We start from the raw sequence: 18,561 nt of genomic DNA, 5'->3' as shown, positions 1-18,561 counted from the left end.
GATGGTCAGCATTTACAGCTATTGATGAGTTTCACCATACACCACTGACCAGATTTTTTATTGTTCCCCAACATAAATGATCTGTTCTTGTGAGATTAGTTTTCCTCCTCTCTCATACAGCATGTTCTGTGTCACTTCCATGCCTTTACTCACTCACTCTCTCACTTACCGTATTTAACCCAGTTCAGTTCCCACCTTTTCCTTGAAACATTTCCCCAGCTATATAAGCATTCTTTAAATGCTTGTATTATGCTCTACACCTTAATTGAAAACAGCAGTATATATTTTTTTGCTTGATGGTTAAATCAGTTGCATTTAAATGGCTCTAAAGATCAATGTATTTAATATCCAAGAATTATTTCTATCTTCCATCTGGTTTTTTTTTTTTTTTTTTTTTTTTTTTTTTTTATTTTTTCCATCTGGTTTTACATTTCTGTTTTATCTGATTGCACCTTATATCTCATTTTAAGCCCCTTTAATGACATTTTAGAAGTGAGCCTGATATTGATCATGAACCCAGAATCAGCAACAGTTAGCAAAGTCATGAGTTGTTTTGTGAATTATTGAATTTTAAAACTAAAAGTTTAATGCTATACATTTTCATCATAAATATTAACACATGAAAATGCTGACTGAACTTAGCTCCCAGCCTGAAATACAAGTTTATTGGGCCTTTTTTATTCCACTAAAGGCCTTAAATTAAACCTTAATCTATTATCAATACAAGGTTTATTAAATTATAAACAATATATATCCTATACTATTTGTTCTTTTCAGGAAATAATTCTTCCGATTTGTTTAGTACATATAGATTTTAAGTGATTTCACATACTTTTATTTGTGTTTACTGAACTTCTTTACCTCGCATTTTCAAATCTTATTTCCAAATAAACAAGACAGAAAAGTTTAGGCTCCTAAAGGAGCCACATCCAAATTATCCAATAATAATTTGGTCACCTGATCACTTGGATAAAGCAGTTTCTTTGAAATGTACTTTAACTGGATTTTTGTGACTTAACAAGGTTATACTAACTTACCACAGTCTTCTTTATTTCCAAAACTACACATTCTAATAGAACTTTCCCACCCCTCTTTTCACTGAGAATTTCTTTTCTAGAATTTAAGAAACTATGGGTCAAGTTGAAATATATTCAGAGGAGTAGGCCATGCTCTGAAAACAGTTAAACTAATTACATTGTTCAGATAGTTCTCAAAGTTTCATCTATACCATTAGTGACAGCAGCCTCTGGGAAGGTGTTATAATGCAGATTCTCAGGCTCACCCAAGATCTACTGAATCTGGATCTCTGGGGTGTGAGGCCCAGCTATCTGTCTGTTCACAAGCCCTGCATGTGGATCTGTTTCAGATGCTCACTGACATTTGACAACCGCTACCAGCAACTATATCCTGTTTTATTTCATTTGGTTTTCTTATTATGCGGCAATTGCTTTGTTGGTTTCAGGCTACAATGCCCTTTTAAGATATGAAGGATTTGAAAATGACTCTGGTCTGGACTTCTGGTGCAATATATGTGGTTCTGATATCCATCCAGTTGGTTGGTGTGCAGCCAGTGGAAAACCTCTTGTCCCTCCCAGAAGTGAGTAGCTTCTTTACCCTTACTATAGAGTATTTGCACTTTAATGCAGTTTTACACTTAGTAACGTTAAAGTGACATAGAAATTAAAATAATGTTTTTTGGTTTCAAGTAACTTACTTGCTAGTAAGACATGCTTATTTTCCCTATTTTTGTTACTCTTCTTGAGTACTTTAATTGCAGGGAAATTTGTTATTTTTTTTTTTTTTAACAAACAGTTTATGAAGCAATTCTATTCTTTGCTAAAGTGTAACTGGTTATTTCTTTTGTTTTAGCTATTCAGCATAAGTATACAAACTGGAAAGCTTTTCTAGTGAAACGACTTACTGGTGCCAAAACACTTCCTCCCGATTTCTCACAAAAGGTAAAGACAGGATCTTAGAAAGGACTGAAGTGGCAAATGAGAACTCTAAAAAATGGAATACCTTCGAAGTTTTTTAAGGAATTGTTTGAATTAGTGAGTCAGATGACCTATGTTAACTATCGAGTGCGCTCGGTATTTTTATAGTACAATACTAAAATTATTTGTAGACCTTTGTCATGAATTCCCAACAGTTCTGCTTTTGTTTCAAGGTTTCAGAGAGCATGCAGTATCCTTTCAAACCTTGCATGAGAGTAGAAGTGGTTGACAAGAGGCATTTGTGTCGAACACGAGTGGCAGTGGTGGAAAGTGTAATTGGAGGAAGATTAAGACTAGTGTATGAAGAGAGTGAAGATAGAACAGATGACTTCTGGTGCCATATGCACAGCCCATTAATCCATCATATCGGTTGGTCTCGAAGCATAGGCCATCGATTCAAAAGATCTGGTAAGCACCTGTCACAAGAACTCCTGTGGAAAATATCATTGAGGCTAAATTGTACTACTTGGTTATTTTTCTCTGCAGAATAGCATAGATCAAAACTAGTTGCCGGGGCTGCTTATTCTACCTTAATTAGGAAAGTTTCACACCAGGATGTTAATGTCCTAACAGTTCCTTTATATTCCTTCCATTTGTGCTCAAGTAAAAAATAATGCACTTTTGGTCACAACTACATTTGTTTTCTTACACTTTTTTATCCAGCCTGTTTGAAAGAACTGAAGATAGCCTTTCCCTTTCCATTCAATTTTAGTTGAAATAGTGAAATTAAATGTGGTTAGGCTTAATACTAAACACATTAAAACGTACTTTCTAAAGTTGTAATTCCCTAACTAGGGAATTTCCAGCATTCTGATTGGCTGAATGTATTTAACAGCACATGTACTCTAAAGAGAGAAAGACTTTTAAAGAATATTATTCACCATAAATGTAGAAGGCATGTATTTTTGCCATGTTTTAGAGTATACATACCTTGTGAGTTTGAAACCTTCAAAGAAACGTGGTTTTTGGTCTTCCCACAAATGCTGACAGATTAGTATGTAACTTTTCCTTGTAGATATTACAAAGAAACAGGATGGACATTTTGATACACCACCACATTTATTTGCTAAGGTAAGAAGTTTTTATAAGAACCCTCATTTGTAAATTAGGTTTGAAATAGGGTTGTGGGTTTTTTCCTGATATTATGGAAATCGTAATTACATATGTTCACCTAAAAGGATTAAGACCTTGTAATCCATATGTGTCACAACTGTTGATTATAATTATTCTTCAATTCTATTTGCCTGAATTCTCTCTATTCCCTAATGGAAGTTTGAGTTATAATATTAGGTAGGTAGGAGAAGACACTTGGTATTTTCATCTGGTAAACTTCTTCAACTTGGTATTATTTTAATTATTAAACTGATAACACTTGTGACAGTAGATGTACTTTCATGTAATTCTTTAGGTAAAAGAAGTAGACCAGAGTGGGGAATGGTTCAAGGAAGGAATGAAATTGGAAGCTATAGACCCATTAAATCTTTCCACAATATGTGTTGCGACCATTAGAAAGGTAAGAGAATAGGTTTTAAAATATAGAAATGCAGTTATAGGAGCTAGGTTTAAGGTAATAGGAGAAGGAGGCCCCTAACATATTCATTTTGACATAAAATGTGTGCATCTGCATCTTCACTGGGGAGAACGTTACTAGTAATTTCAAAATAAATTTGAATTCTCTTAGGGGCTTTTCTTTTTATATAGCTTGTTGTCAAGATTGTTATCTTGAGTCTGCTACCTTTATTTTATGGAAGTATATCCTTAAGTTAGAGGAGGAATAGTTATTTAACTTACTTCCTGGTCAAAGCTTGTCCCACACAGAATTTGTAACAAGGCCAAGTTTATCTTCAGTTTCCTACGTTTCCTTTGTGTGCTTTTTTTTTTTCCCTTTTAGTAGTACTTTACTTCTTCTTTTCTCTTTTTTTCTCTCTTCTGAAACTGTTTTTATAAAAAGATGTAGAAGAGTGGTTCTCAATTCTCAGTAGGCATCAGAATCTCCCGGCGAACAAAAAAAATACCATTGACTAGGCCTCTTCCCTGACCCTGCACCCCCATTCTGATTTAATCAGTCTGGTTTGGGGCCCTAGCATTGGTTTTTTGTTTTTTTTTTAAGTCCCCAGGTGATTCTCAGGTACAACCAAGGTTAAGAACCATTGATCCAGAATCTGCTTACATAAAGGTGTAACTAAATTGTGATTTGCATTTCAACACAGTTTTAAGCCTTAAGCCAGAAGAATTAAAAACAGTTGTGATGGCTGCCATGTCCCAGACACTTGTGTTCAGGTCACACAGCTAGACCAGACAGGCTCCAAACCCTTGTTCTTCTTCTTCACCTGACTAGTGATCCAGACCACCTGGTACTATTTAAAACATAGATTTCCATGACCTACTCCAGACCTACTCAATCAGAATCACAAGAATTGTTGCCCAGATACCTGTATTTGTTTAAAAAATAAAGAAAATAAAAAGTTCTCTCGGTACTTCTGAAAATCAGCCAGGTTTGGGAACCAGTGCCATGCTCTGTGTGAAAGGAAAATAAGTGTCCAGCGAGTAGAATACCCAGCTTCACTCAGAACATACTTTATGAATTCTTGCCATGCTGGGTTTGGTTTGGACTTTAAGAAGCTTACAGTCTTGTAGAACGAGATAAGATGTATGAAAATAAGTTTAACATACAAGATCAACTATGATTTAAGAAAGGTACAAGTACTGTTGGAATTCAAATAAAGAAGAGGTCACATCTTCTCAGAGGAATCAGGGAAAGCTTTATGGAAGAGAGGACATTTGAAAACTTTGTCTTGAAGGATGGGAAAAACTCTGCCAAGCAGAGATGCAGGAGGAAACTGTGCCATGGAAAGTGAATATGCACAAAAGCATCAAGAGTGGAAAGTACAGGCCACGTTTAGGAAGTGGAGAGTGGTTCGCACACATTACACATCAGACAAGTTGCTTTGAATATTCTGGACCGGGCTTTTTGTTTGTAAGGAACAGAAACCCACTCAAGTGAGCTCTAGGAAAGTTACTCTAAGGTTGCAATGGGCACGCTCACAGACAGGCAAGGACACAGGGATGAGACCTGGGAAGGCATAAACTTAGTGTCATCCTCCACCTCTCAGGGGCCTCTTTATTCCACCTATGCTCTGTGTCTGCACCACTCTTCTTTCACTCTTTCTCTGTTGGTGTCCTGCTCACTCAGTCTGCACATGGTAGCCCCTGTCCCTGTCTGTATCACAACCTTTCAGTGCCAGCTCCAACCGATGGCTTGACTACTATCTCTGTGTCTGTTAATTCTAATTACTGAGAGAGAATCTAAACAACTGAGCCCAGCCTTTGGCCTGGTCCTCTGAAGGTTGAATACTAACCCCGGATCCACTCAGCTGTATTTAGAAAGGGAGAAAAGAATCCCATGTGAGTGGAGGTAGTCCTTTCCAGAGGTCTTAGAGCTGTTAAGGTTGAAGAGAAAGTTAGTGTACATATCCAATATAGTAGAAATAACTAGGAGAAAGGAATCTGCAGGCAAAGACAAAAAGATGATGTGGAATTAGATTATGCAGTCTTTAATGCTTGGTCAGGCTGTCTGAGTTTTCTTTATGAACAGGAGAAGTTGGTAAAGGTTTCTGGAACGAACAGAGGTCATACCAAAGGAAAGTTTAACTGTGTAAGAGGGGAGATGTCCATAGAGGAAGGCTGAAAGCAATGATATCAAACAACATAATGGGGAGAGAGTTAGTTAATGGCAAGGATAAAGGGACTGAATGTTTAGGGAGAGCTGTGGGGACCCAGTGATTGATTGCCTTTGAAAGGAGCAGGAGAAGGAAGTTGTTGGTTTGATGCCCTGTACTAACTCTCAGAGACTATGTTCAGCATGCAGGTAAAATGCAGGACTGAGACAGTTTGTTTGAGGGTGACAAACTCATGATAAAACTTGAGAAATTGTTGGCATAAAAGTCAACCATTGAAGAGTGGATGCCATCATGAAAACAAAAGAAAAGGGCTAAAATCAGAAACAAGAGTTGGAGGTGAAAGGGTGGCCACCAAAATAATGTGAAGGAATGAACACAGAGGTGAGAAGATGGACCAGTAGACTGTAATGTAATGAGAGTATGGGAATAAATGTTTCAAAAAATTGAGTAGTCAACTGGTATGGAATACTGTAAGGGAGGCTGAAGTGTTGGAAAAAAGGCACTGGATTTGACAAACTAGGAGGTCATCGGTGAATTTAGCAGTTTAGTAGGGTCAGGACAGAAGTCAGACTTCAAGGAGTTACATAGTATATAACTTGCATTGAGTCTCTGGGTGAAGAGTATATAGGAATTCATTGTATTATTCTTGTATCTTTTCTGTAAGTTTGAACTGTTTCAAAATAAAATATTTATTTTAATGTAATGGGAATTGGGAGACATTAGAGTATAAGAGATGGTGTTTTAGGAGCAAGGTACCAGTGACAATAGGTCAAGATGGAGAAGTTTGTCTTGAGGGGCAAAGAAAGGACTACTGCTTACAACAATTTGAGGTGCAAAGGATGGACTGTGAGGCCCCTCACATAGTTTCTGTGATAGAGGAGCGCGATCATCCAGAGCATGAGAGAGGTAAAGTTGGAGCTTGAGGAAGGTGGAAAAGGTTTAGAAAAACTTCTCTATGTGATAAATCAGATATTACTGAGTAGGATTTAAAGCTTAGCTGAGACTAGATAGTTAAATTGTAGAAGAGCACTCAGCCCACTTTCACGTGCCACAGCAGCAGACAGCCTTGGCCACTGGCAGAGGTACTGTTTTCCCTAGACCTCTGAAATCACTTCTGTGGAACCATGCTGTGATTTCTGGTGCACACTAGAACTTACACAGATTTTTTTCATTATAATTTCAGTTATTTAAGGTAATTAAATAAAGAAACATTTTTCACTTTTAAGAGATCTTTATGTAATAGATTTTCCTTTCTTTTAGAATGTGACTTAAAGAATCATTTTTATAATAGTGGTACCTAATTTTTTTTTTTTTTACATCTTTATTGGGGTATAATTGCTTTACAGTGTTGTGTTTCTGCTGTACAACAAAGTGAATCAGCTATATGTATACGTATATCCCCATATCCCCGCCCTCTTGAGCCTCCCACCCCTCTAGGTGGTCACAAAGCACCGAGCTGATCTCCCTGTGCTATGCAGCAGCCTCCCACTAGCCATCCGTCTTACATTTGGTAGTGTATATATGTCACTGCTACTCTCTCACTTCGTCCCAGCTTCCCCTTCCCCCCACCTCCATGTCCTAAAGTCCATCCTCTACGTCTGCATCTTTATTCCTGACCTGCCACTAGGTTCATCAGTACTGTTTTTTTTCCATATATGTGCATTAGCATCCGGTATTTGTTTTCCTCTCTCTGACTTACTTCATTGTGTATGACAGACTCTAGGTCCATCCACCTCACTACAGATAACTCAGTTTTGTTCCTTTTTATGGCTGAGTAATATTCCATTGTATATATGTGCCACAACTTCTTTATCCGTTCATCTGTCAGTGGACATTCAGGTTGCTTCCATGTCCTGGCTATTGTAAATAGTGCTGCAGTGAACATTGTGGGTACCTAATTTAAAATACTTGGAATTCTGTTAATTTAAAAGGTGCTGGCTGATGGATTCCTGATGATTGGGATCGATGGCTCAGAAGCAGCCGATGGATCTGACTGGTTCTGTTATCATGCAACCTCCCCTTCTATTTTCCCTGTTGGTTTCTGTGAAATTAACATGATTGAACTTACTCCACCCAGAGGTACTTCTTCCTAATATATACACTGGGTTTTCATCCTTGCTTTCCTTTTACATGGTACCTGTTTACAACATTTACCACAGCCCTAGATTTCTTGCTGTATGAAAATATAGTATGTGTGTATACGTATATATAAACATATGCGTACATAACAAGAGCTGGGGGGTGCTCTGAAAACATAAAGAACTGTATCCTAAGTAGCTTTAATAAATTACATTGGTGTAGAATTTTCCCTTAGTGTCTGTACATTTTATAATAAGAATTGGTATTCTCAAGCCCTGTTGAGATGTTGATGTAGGCTCAAAGAGCTACTGCATACATGAGCTTTTTTAAAAAATAGGTACTTTAGCCTTTGAGAGAAAGCAAGTTTTCATCTTTAGATTACCATATGAGGGAATAATTCCCTGGCGGTCCAGTGGTTAGGACTCGGGACTTTCACTGCTGAGGCCCTGGTTCGATCCCTGGTTGGGGAAGTAAGATCCCACAAGCCAAGCAGTGTGGCCAAAAAAAGTTAAAAAATAAAAATGATTACCATGTGACTTTTTAAAAGATTACATACCCTTAAATAGCTCATATGGCTTAACCAGTGACTTTCCTAATTTCAATATCTGAGCCTTGGATTTTCCTCTTAAGAAGGAGAAAAGCCAAACAGAAGACTATAAAATTAGTATTTGCCCAGCCAGTGTTCTTTCTTACAAAGAAAGAAAAATACTACTGAAAAAATATTAAATATTAGACTGTTCTAAGCCTAGGATTGAAAAGCAAAAGTCTGTAGTTCTTACACACTGAGGAGAGGAGAGTTACTTTGGCATTAGAATAAATGGGCGCACCTGTTTCTGCCTAGAAAAAGAAGAATATCCATCTAACAGGGAGGAGCTATTGTACTGTACAGCATTAGCACTTGTGATCGTAGTGCGCACTGAATTACTTTATGTCTGCATTTTAATATTACACTAATTTTAGGTGAACTCCTAGTTAAACCAGTTATGTTTTTCAGGTTACACAAAACTTCCTTTTAAATGGTTTGACTACCTCAGGGAAACTGGCTCCATTGCAGCACCAGTAAAACTATTTAATAAGGTAAATTTAAAAGATCGCATAATACTTACGTGGATTTTTTTTGATGCTTCACAAATGCAAATCATTGTTGATCAAAATGTCTTTGCCTTACGTTAGAGTTTCTTAGTGGAGATTAATATAAACAAATATATATTAGTAAAACAATGTACATATTTCCTTTACATAGGCATTGAAGCTTGTTTCCAAACTTTGTATCATTTTTAATCTGAGTAAAATAGGAATGAATACATTTCCTAACTAGTTCTTATATGCTTCACCTTCATATGTTTCAATGATTAATTATTTGGGATTTTTTTGGTCTAAATTGTTAATTGGTTATGTTACTTCTCTTTTGTCTTTCTTAGTGTTAGTAGAGTTACACATTCTTCTTTTCACCAGTGTTAATATTTTGCTTCTCCATGTTAGGATGTTCCAAATCACGGATTTCGTGTAGGAATGAAATTAGAAGCAGTAGATCTCATGGAGCCACGATTAATATGTGTAGCCACAGTAACTCGAATTATTCATCGTCTCTTGAGGATACATTTTGACGGATGGGAAGAAGAATATGATCAGTGGGTAGACTGTGAATCCCCTGACCTCTATCCTGTAGGGTGGTGTCAATTAACTGGATATCAACTACAGCCTCCAGCATCACAGTGTAAGTTGGTATACAGAAAAGGTGTCCTTTTGTAAAAATCAGCAATTCTCCGAGGACTATCTCACATAAATCATCTTGTGAGCTCACAGGACAAGAATATACCTATGTCTGATTGGTTGCCAGGTAAGATCTTAAGACTCAACAACAATATCACAGAATCAGACCATGTGTACCATGGCAGTGTGAACTCAATAGGCAGTTGCTTAATGACTATAGAAACACAACATTAAGAGCACTCACCAAATTAAGCTAGACTTCCTTTAATGAGTTTAAAGTTATAGGCTAAAATTTATTGATATATAATAAGTGCTTACTGAATAAATAATGGAATCTGTCTGGTATTGAGCTTCATGGTTTTGCAGGAACAAGTACCCTTATTTTCAAAGCATCGTGTACTTTTATAAACGTCATGGTTTTGGTGAAGATAGTTCATCTAAGTTGTACCTAGAGTTGTAAGCAATTATTTGATATCAATTTTCTCTTTTATTTTTCAGCATCAAGAGAAAGCCAATCAGGTTCATCAAAACAGAAGAAAAAGGCTAAGTCCCAGCAATACAAAGGACATAAGAAAAGTGGGTCACCACATGGTGTTTATATACATTTCCTAACTTGTCAGCCAACTGGGATCTTGGTATTTTTGCACAGAAATGGTATCCCTTGTGAGAGCTGATAACTGTGCATTCTGTATTATGCTTAAAGGTGCAGTATGCCATAAAAGGCAAACCTTTTCAATAATGAGAAGCACTTATCTTTGATTGACATGAAAAATTACCATAATATTTGATATATGGTAAAGAATAGAGTCTGTGAATGATTCGTTTTTTGCTTTTTGTTTTTTGGTTTTTTTGCGGTACGCGGGCCTCTCACTGTTGTGGCCTCTCCCTTTGCGGAGCACAGGCTCTGGACGCGCAGGCTCAGCGGCCATGGCTCACAGGCCCAGCCGCTCCACGGCATGTGGGATCTTCCCGGACCTGGGCACGAACCCGTGTCCCCTGCATCGGCAGGCGGACTCTCAGCCACTGTGCCGCCAGGGAAGCCCTGTGAATGATTCTTGAAGTAATATGTAAACCTTCTGAAAATTAATCCTTTTTTAAAAAAATTTTTATTAAAATAACTGTAAAAGCAGATGCTTGATGCTTACAATAGACTTGGAAACTAATAAACCCATCCTTCTTATAAACCAAAACTCTCTTTCTAGAATGATACTTGTAAGAAATTGAAGTTAAAAAAAAGAAAAGAAAGTCAAGTTGATAGGTAGCACAATCAGGCTTAAGAAACTCTTTTTCAATATGCTGTCTGTATTTTTACCTTACAATGAATGATTACTGACATTGATGCCAAAATAATATAAAATATATTGATAGCTCTGATTCTTTTAAAATCTCCCTCCCCCACCCCATAGTGAACTACAGATTTTTCTCTTCATGAAACCTGTCATGGAATATTTCATTCTGAGATAAGATTATTTTTACTTAAAGATTTTTTTTTAAGTACAAAGTATATTAGAGGATTGAAAGTAAAACAGATTTTTCCAACTGACTTGCCATATGTTCGACTAAGTGCTAATCTGTCTCATTAACAACAAAGAGACTGAAACAGTGTGAAGAGTCAAATATACCTTCACACGTTTGATTATAGTTGATGTGAATTGTTTTTTCAGTGGGGACTTCTAGCAGCCACTGCAGTGGTGCTTTAGTTTCCTCCCCTCATGAAACGCAAGTCAGCCTCACAATCGTGATAATCATCAGGCCTGTCTCTCACCCTCTCTTTTATATTATGGACATAAGCCTCCCACAGACCAAAAATTATTTTGCTGACTGGCTGTTTGATATTCACCTAAAAGAACTCTAGAGAACATTGCCAGACCAGATACATGAAAGTGACATCCCACTTACCTGGAACTGATTAGCAAGAAGTTACATAGTAACTTCATGTCAGTGGACTAACCATAGCAGACGTGATCACTAAGCTTTCTCTAAGACAGGCTGCTTTGGCTTGTCTTTTCACTTTTTATTTATTATTATGAGATTTCAGAATTTTCTTTGCAATGTGTCGAATTTAAGAATGCTTTTTATTACTCAGTGACGTTATGACATATATTTTTTAGGACGAATTTCTGAGCATTGTATACACAGTTCACATACCTCCTCAGTGTGACACTCACATGATTTGTTTATGGTTTATGGGGCTTAATTATTTTGAATTAATGGGCTGGGGACATGGGAAGAAATGTGAAATTAATGAAGTGATGATATCACTATCCCAGTTTTTAGTGACATTTAACATTATCAGATTTCTGGATTAGCTGAAGAAATGAATTTAGCTAAAAGTATAATTTGTTCTTTAACATTTTAATAGCTCCTAATATTATGACATCATCTCTAATGCCTTTATTTTTTTTAATTTATTTATTTTATTTATTTTTGGCCACGTCGGGTCTTCAGTGCTGTGCGCGGGCTTTCTCTAGTTGTGGCAAGCAGGGGACTACTCTTCATTGCGGTGCGCGGGCTTTTCATTGCGGTGGCTTCTCTTGTTGTGGATCACAGGCTCTAGGCGTGCAGCCTTCAGTAGTTGTGGCGCGCAGGCTCAGTAGTTGTGGCTCGCGGGCTCTAGAGCGTAGGCTCAGTAGTTGTGGCGCACGGGCTTACCTGCTACACGGCATGTGGGATCTTCCCGGACCAGGGATCGAACCCATGGCCCCTGCATTAGCAGGTGGATTCGTAACCACTGTGCCACCAGGCAAGTCCCTCTAATGCCTTTAAATTGTCCTTTGGACATAGAAAAGAAAAGAACTAGGGACTCACAGCCCCTTATTAGAAATCCTAGAGACCAAATGTGTTTTGGAATTTAGAATTTTTTGGATTTTAGAAAAGAAGTACAGTGTGTGTAGCATATATTATGTAACACCCCTTGCAGACTCTGCAGCATATTTTTTTTTTTTTTTGCAGTATGCGGGCCTCTCACTGCTGTGGCCTCTCCCATTGCAGAGCACAGGCTCCGGACGCACAGGCTCAGCAGCCATGCCATGGCTCACGAGCCCAGCCACTCCGCAGCATGGGGGATCCTCCCAGACCGGGGCACGAACTCATGTCCCCTGCATCAGCAGGCGGACTCTCAACCACTGCGCCACCAGGGAAGCCCCATCTGCAGCATTTTTTGAAGCAAAATATATATAAATAGTTACATTTAATGGGCCAAATAAAGATTATAAATAGTATCACCAAGTGAGGTCTGATTTTGTTGCCGAAGTTTTGCCCAAAAAAACCTTTGAATTTTGGAATTGAGGATAAGGAATTGTAGTGCTTTGTGAATGAAGAAGCAGTCTTCATTGTAAGGACACTGTTCCTTTTATTTTTTCACATTACTCAGCAAATAATTTATTAGAAATTTTCTCCGCAAAACTTTACCCACCAGAATAAGAAAGAAGTTGGGGTCCAGGAACCTAAGTCATCCATTGCATGCAGATTTATATCAGTCAGATAGGCCACAAAACCTTTTATTTGTTTTTAAGTTTGTCTACAGATTATTATATTCTGGCTCTGTTGTTTCATCTTAGGCTCTTTGGTCTTTTTGTACCTAAAATCATCCATCAGTGTGTTCTTTGTTAGGGCTTATTTTTTATGGAACTAGACAGTTGATTGGCTTTCTCTAGTTGTGGCGAGCAGGGGACTGCTCTTCATTGCAGTGCGCGGGTTCTAGCCTATTTTTTAATTAGCTGTGTTCATGCTGCAGAGGGATAACTATTAATTAGTGCTTCTGAAAAATAAGGGTGATGTTCTGTCGAGGGAATCATGTAGACTGTTGTGTGCGCATGATCTGTCCAATCTGAAAAGCCTTTTTTTCCTCAAGGCCTAGTAATTCTAGACCAGGAAAACCAGCACTAATTTCTGTACCATCTTCAGGGGCTATTGTAAGTAGTAGAGAGTTGGAGATTCTCCTTGCATTTTTACCTCCAAGTGTGTAGTACATTAGACTTTTTCGTCTAAATGAATGCTGCAAGTGGTTTTGGTTTGGCAGTTGAGAGTGTACTCACAGGAGCTTGGTTTCCAGATCATTTTACATAAGAATACTGTCTAACTTAGATTTGTCTTTTAGTTCTGATTTTGCAAAGGATAATTTCTGATTGCTCTTGCCTGAGTCATTTGTAAACTCTGGAAGAAAACAGATATAATTTATAGTCACAAAGATATGTAAGTATCCTTCAGCTTTCGATCAAATTAATGCAGTATGCTTGGTTGTTCAGTATTTGCAAAGCTTATTTTCTTTTTGTTGGTAAGAGCATTGTGTAAGTCTTTGAAAGCTTATGTGTGCTTATGAAACCGTAACCAAAGGGTGTTTCAAAAGAAATTAGGTTGCTGAAGAACTTGCAGGCAACAAACATTTAAATTTTAGAACTGCTTTTCAGAATAAGAACTATAATTGTTTTCTAAAAGAGTGAATTATAAACCAAAAGTTAGGGGAGCACATTTCATATCAGTAAAATCCTGCCACTCATATAATTCATTAATTAAACTGTTTGATTTCTCCCTGAAGGACAGTGTTTGTTTGGGCTTATATGGGCAGTGAAATGCCTACAAGTAGGGTTTTAAAACCCTCTCTGCCATTGGATTGTCAGTCCCCCTCAAACTAAAATTTTTTTGAAGGTAATTAGCCAGCTGTTCTCCACACTCGATGCTCTCTGTAGTTCATTTTGCTTTGTTTTGTTTTAAATTGATTAGAGAGTCAAGAACCAGGATTACCAGACTCTGAGAGACTAGAAATAATCTCCCCCATCATCCACTCCCCAACACACACACACACACCCCCCTTGTTTTCGGAAATACAAACCTTGCATAGTTGGTTCTCTTTTCAGAGTATCCTGTGCAGCACAACCTTTCCTAGTTATGATGCAGTTTTCTTACCACACATGTAAGTAAAAGCTTACTTTAGTTTAACTTGATATTTAGAGAGGAAGATGCCAATTGGGAAGAAGCCTGTCAGTTTGTCGAGCCTGCCCATGACAGGTGGGGTACGGAGGAGCTTCTCTGGTGGCGAAGAGTTGACTCCCCCTCTATATCGAGCCCTTCCAGCACAGACAGCCCTGGAGGCCTTCCCACCTCCCCGCACTAGCCGAGAGTTCAGTCCCAGCCTCAAAACAGGTAATTGGTCACATCAGCACCTCAGGTACTGCAGAGGGTCAAAGTCTGGGTTAGGGTGGTGGGAGACAGAAGCATGGTCTGGCATGACAGATGCTGACATTAAATTTTTCTTTTTCTTTCAACTAAAAAATTCATTTTCATTAGTCTTTGGTAGTCACTTCACTAAAATGAATAATCAGGGAAGGATTTTTATTTTGTTACAAGCCACTTTTGAGCTTCAAATTCAGGTAAAGCTGTGATTTCAGTTTATGGAATTGTGAGACAACTTGTACTGTTTCATGGTTTCGTTAAAATGATTGAACGTTTTGCATTGCAGAATTCTACGTGACTTGACCTGAGGGAGAAATATGCCATAAGGGAGCAATCTGATTAATCAGATCCAAAAATGAGGCTTTGTTCATAGCATTCCATAGCGCCTCATTCAGTAGACAGGATGTGTTTTGTATTCCTGTGTGATTTTAGTTCTGGTAGTAACATTTACCACAGTCTTAGTTGAATAACGGATTTGGAAATATAATGCCTCTATAATTTTGGTATTGAATTTGAGTGAAATTTATTTCTATAATTTCACGTTTATATATGTACAGTGATTAAGTAAGTAAATGACATTTAATTTGAGTTGAATTGGTTAGGCTAAGCTGGTAGAGTATAAGGAAGACTGCCCTTTGTAAATGCTAAGAACAAACATGTTACCGTAGAATGTCAGAGGCTTCACTTGCATATGATGAATCTTAGACGTGAGTACAGATCAAATAGCCCCAAATCCAAAGTTGTATCTGCCTTGGCATATATTCTGCCATATCCTAACTATTGCCTTTAAACAATTTTTTATCGAATTTGCAGTCTTTAAAATGCCTTTTATATGTTGAAAAGCATGATGGGACTTAGTACCTAGCTCTGTTTTCTTCTCAGTCCTCTGTTTGCTAATATTTTTGCACCTGAAGTTGTCATCAGCCTTTTTTTTTCCATTTTAAAATGTGTTCTTTAGCTTTTGCCTTCTTAAACAGTGTATTAGGTGATCTTGATCCTTCCTAGTCTGTTTCTCTGAAGATCACTCATATCTTTATATCTAGAGAAAATTACTATACCTCTGTTGTATAAGAAATGGATTAGGACTGCAGATGCAAGTTTATCTGCTCTTTTATGGAAATACCTTCAAATGACTAAAGAGCCTTTCAGCTTCTTTTCTTGTCTTTGTAACTTTTTTCTTTTTGTACTTGTTATTATGAAAGTTTTCTGTAACCTAAGTGATTAACTATAGATATTGTGAGCTCTGAATATGTTTGAATTTTTATTGCATTTGAGGTGTATTTTCTTTAAGCATTAGACTGATTTTGAAGGCGTGTGCCACGTTTTGTGAGAGAACTTGACTTTTAGGATTGGCAAAACCCAGGAACTTGGAGTAGGCATACAGGATGGAACCCACAAGGCCTCCTAAGTGACTTCCCTTTCCACTGGTGTCTATTGTGTGTATCTTCTGAGCTAGGGGCACATCTTCTGGGATTTAATGTGATTTTACTGTGGTGAAACTGTGTAGGGACTACATTGCTGTCTTAACTCTGAAAGCTACAGTTTGTTTAGCTATTGAGAGAATTTATTATTTTTGGACTTCTAACTAGGAAAATGTGATTTCTGTTAGACTGTCTTTTGAAATGTTAGTGAATAAAGTCAGCAAAGTAACTTCTTTTTAAAAACAGAGCCAAGAAAATGCATTTGTGTAGAAAGTGACATCAGCCACAGGATCTATTTTATTTCATCCATCATTCATTGAGAATAAGGCCTGTAAAGGAGAAATGATAAGTGTGAAGATACCAGACAGGCTTTATTTTAGGTTCCTTGAAAACACTGAAACTTTGCATTAGAACATTACACATCTGAGTGACTGTTTCACCTTTATCTTGAGTTATTTTTTTTAAGAACATTGTTTCCATATTTTAACATGAGTAGAAGCATAATCCAGAACTTTGTTGTTAATAATAAGTGCAAATAGTTTCAGGATGTGCTTTAGAATTTCAATTTACTTTTCTTACATTTAAAAAAAAACAAAAAGCATCTGTTTGAATGGAGCATGTTTGGTCTTGAAGCACAGTAATTCTTTTCTCATTCATTTAGCCATCTGATCATCATATAACAAGATATTGTTTTAATCAACCTTTTATTGTGGGTACTGCACCTTTAATGAAATTTGGGGTTTTTTTCCTTTTCCATGTGTTTATTTTCATGGTATTGTTCAAATGTCCTTAACAACGCATGTTGGTTTGACTTGAAGGATAACTGTTATATGTTTGATATCCTCCATAAAAGCATTTTTATCATATTAACTAATTTTTTTAAAGGATTTTTTAAAGAAAGTAAGCAGAGTCATGTTTGCTTTACCTTTCAGCAATCTGATTGGTATGTGTTTTGCTATTATTATAGGCATAGTGTGTTCACTTTTCAGTCTTTGGGCTATTAAATTTTTTAACACCGTTACCAAAACAAGTACCAAAGTAAAATAAAATGAATTAGCGTTATTTCAAAAGATTATTCTTTTTTTAAATTTTTATTTATTTTTGACTGTGTTGGGTCTTCGTTGCTGCACGTGGGCTTCTCATTGCGGTGGCTTCTCTTGTAGCAGAGCACAGGCTCTAGTCACGTGGGCTCAGTAGTTGTGGCTCGCAGGCTCTAGAGCACAGGCTCAGTAGTTGTGGCGTACAGGCTTAGTTGCTCCGCGGCACGTGGGATCTTCCCGGACCCAGGCTCGAACCCATGTCCCAGGCATTGGCAGGCGGATTCTTAACCACTGCGCCACCAGGGAAGCCCCAAAAGATTATTCTTTAAATTATTAAATAAGATGTCAAAGACCATTATTTTTGAAACTAATCTTTTGTAACTAAAATCAAGACACGAAGTATTTTTCTATCACTATTTGACTTTAAAAATAGCCATTTTAATATTGTTCCACGTGGTGTTATTGTTTCATGAAACTTAGTTGGCTTACTACTCATCTAAATACTCTGAGTCCTAATTCTTCTCATAAATTGACCTTTTTCCCCCTGTATAAGCAGTTCCCAATTTACATTCCATATATATCTTCATCCTCTCACTCCAATTGTTATGAAAAGAGCCATAAAAAAAGAAACAGAAAAATTTCATCTTTCCTTTGGAGACAGTCCCTGCAGGAAGCAGACAGGTGGGTTACTCAGTGGCTGAGCAGCCAGTCTGAGAGTCACAAGTTGTGCAGAGGGAGGCCTTAGGCTACATTGGTTCCCGCTGTTAATAGCCCTTCAAGAATGCTAGTCTTATGTTACCAAGTCTCCCTACTTTTCATGGTTTTATATGAAATCTCCTGTTTCAGAATATTCAGTCAATTTGAAAGAACCACAGGGCAGAGGTGAGGGAGGGAAAAGCCCAGTTTGTGAACTCTGACTTAACAGATCTCTGTGCTGAAGAAATTGAAGAAGAAAGTTAGCATTACTCACAATGGGATTAGATTCCAGTGAGAATATAAGCATAAAAGATCACCTGTTCTTTAAATTATTTGAAACTTTACCAACTCAATTTTGGTTAAACAGTAACTTTTTAAGAAACTCAAATACATCTCTGAGAGGTTGGCAGTTACTAAGACTAGTGTTTGTTTAACACCTCGCTGAGATCATTTTCATTTAAAAAGTAGGAAAGTAATTTTTTTTAAGGGAGGTGTTCTATAGGAAGTAGAGGGTGGGCTTCGGGGAAAGGATTTAGGGCAGCCTGAAATTACTGACTAACTGCGTTGAGGTAACTTAAGAGATGTTTATAAAAAGAGATAGGAAAATCTCAGAATTAAACAACCTAAACTTTTGCCGAAGACCAGTGCTGGGACCAGCAAAGAAAACATTCCTCTTTTTCTTCTTGCTTGTCCATGCAGTAAGAAGAGCCCTCCTGTCACTAAAAATTATGACTAGCATGACTTCAGTGACTACCAAGAAACCTAA

General features: G+C 37.5%; 1 protein-coding gene across 8 annotated transcripts in view; it reads left to right on the top strand.

Moving 5' to 3' along the window:
- MBTD1 (mbt domain containing 1) overlaps nt 1-18,561 on the top strand; it is a 67,673-nt gene that overhangs the window by 44,746 nt on the left and 4,366 nt on the right. For all 8 annotated transcript variants that reach the window (XM_060290621.2, XM_030840046.2, XM_060290617.1 and 5 more), the window contains 9 exons: nt 1,463-1,597; nt 1,870-1,958; nt 2,168-2,402; nt 3,010-3,065; nt 3,403-3,507; nt 7,606-7,753; nt 8,748-8,830; nt 9,236-9,470; nt 9,965-10,042. In XM_060290621.2, coding sequence (XP_060146604.1) covers nt 1,463-1,597; nt 1,870-1,958; nt 2,168-2,402; nt 3,010-3,065; nt 3,403-3,507; nt 7,606-7,753; nt 8,748-8,830; nt 9,236-9,470; nt 9,965-10,042 — 1,164 coding nt within the window. The remainder of the gene's footprint in view (nt 1-1,462; nt 1,598-1,869; nt 1,959-2,167; nt 2,403-3,009; nt 3,066-3,402; nt 3,508-7,605; nt 7,754-8,747; nt 8,831-9,235; nt 9,471-9,964; nt 10,043-18,561) is intronic.

This window comes from Globicephala melas, chromosome 20, assembly GCF_963455315.2.
Source record: "Globicephala melas chromosome 20, mGloMel1.2, whole genome shotgun sequence".
Taxonomy (NCBI): Eukaryota; Metazoa; Chordata; class Mammalia; order Artiodactyla; family Delphinidae; genus Globicephala; species Globicephala melas.
The sequence above is the reverse complement of the archived record's forward strand: the minus strand, read 5'-3'. Positions and strand labels throughout refer to the sequence as shown.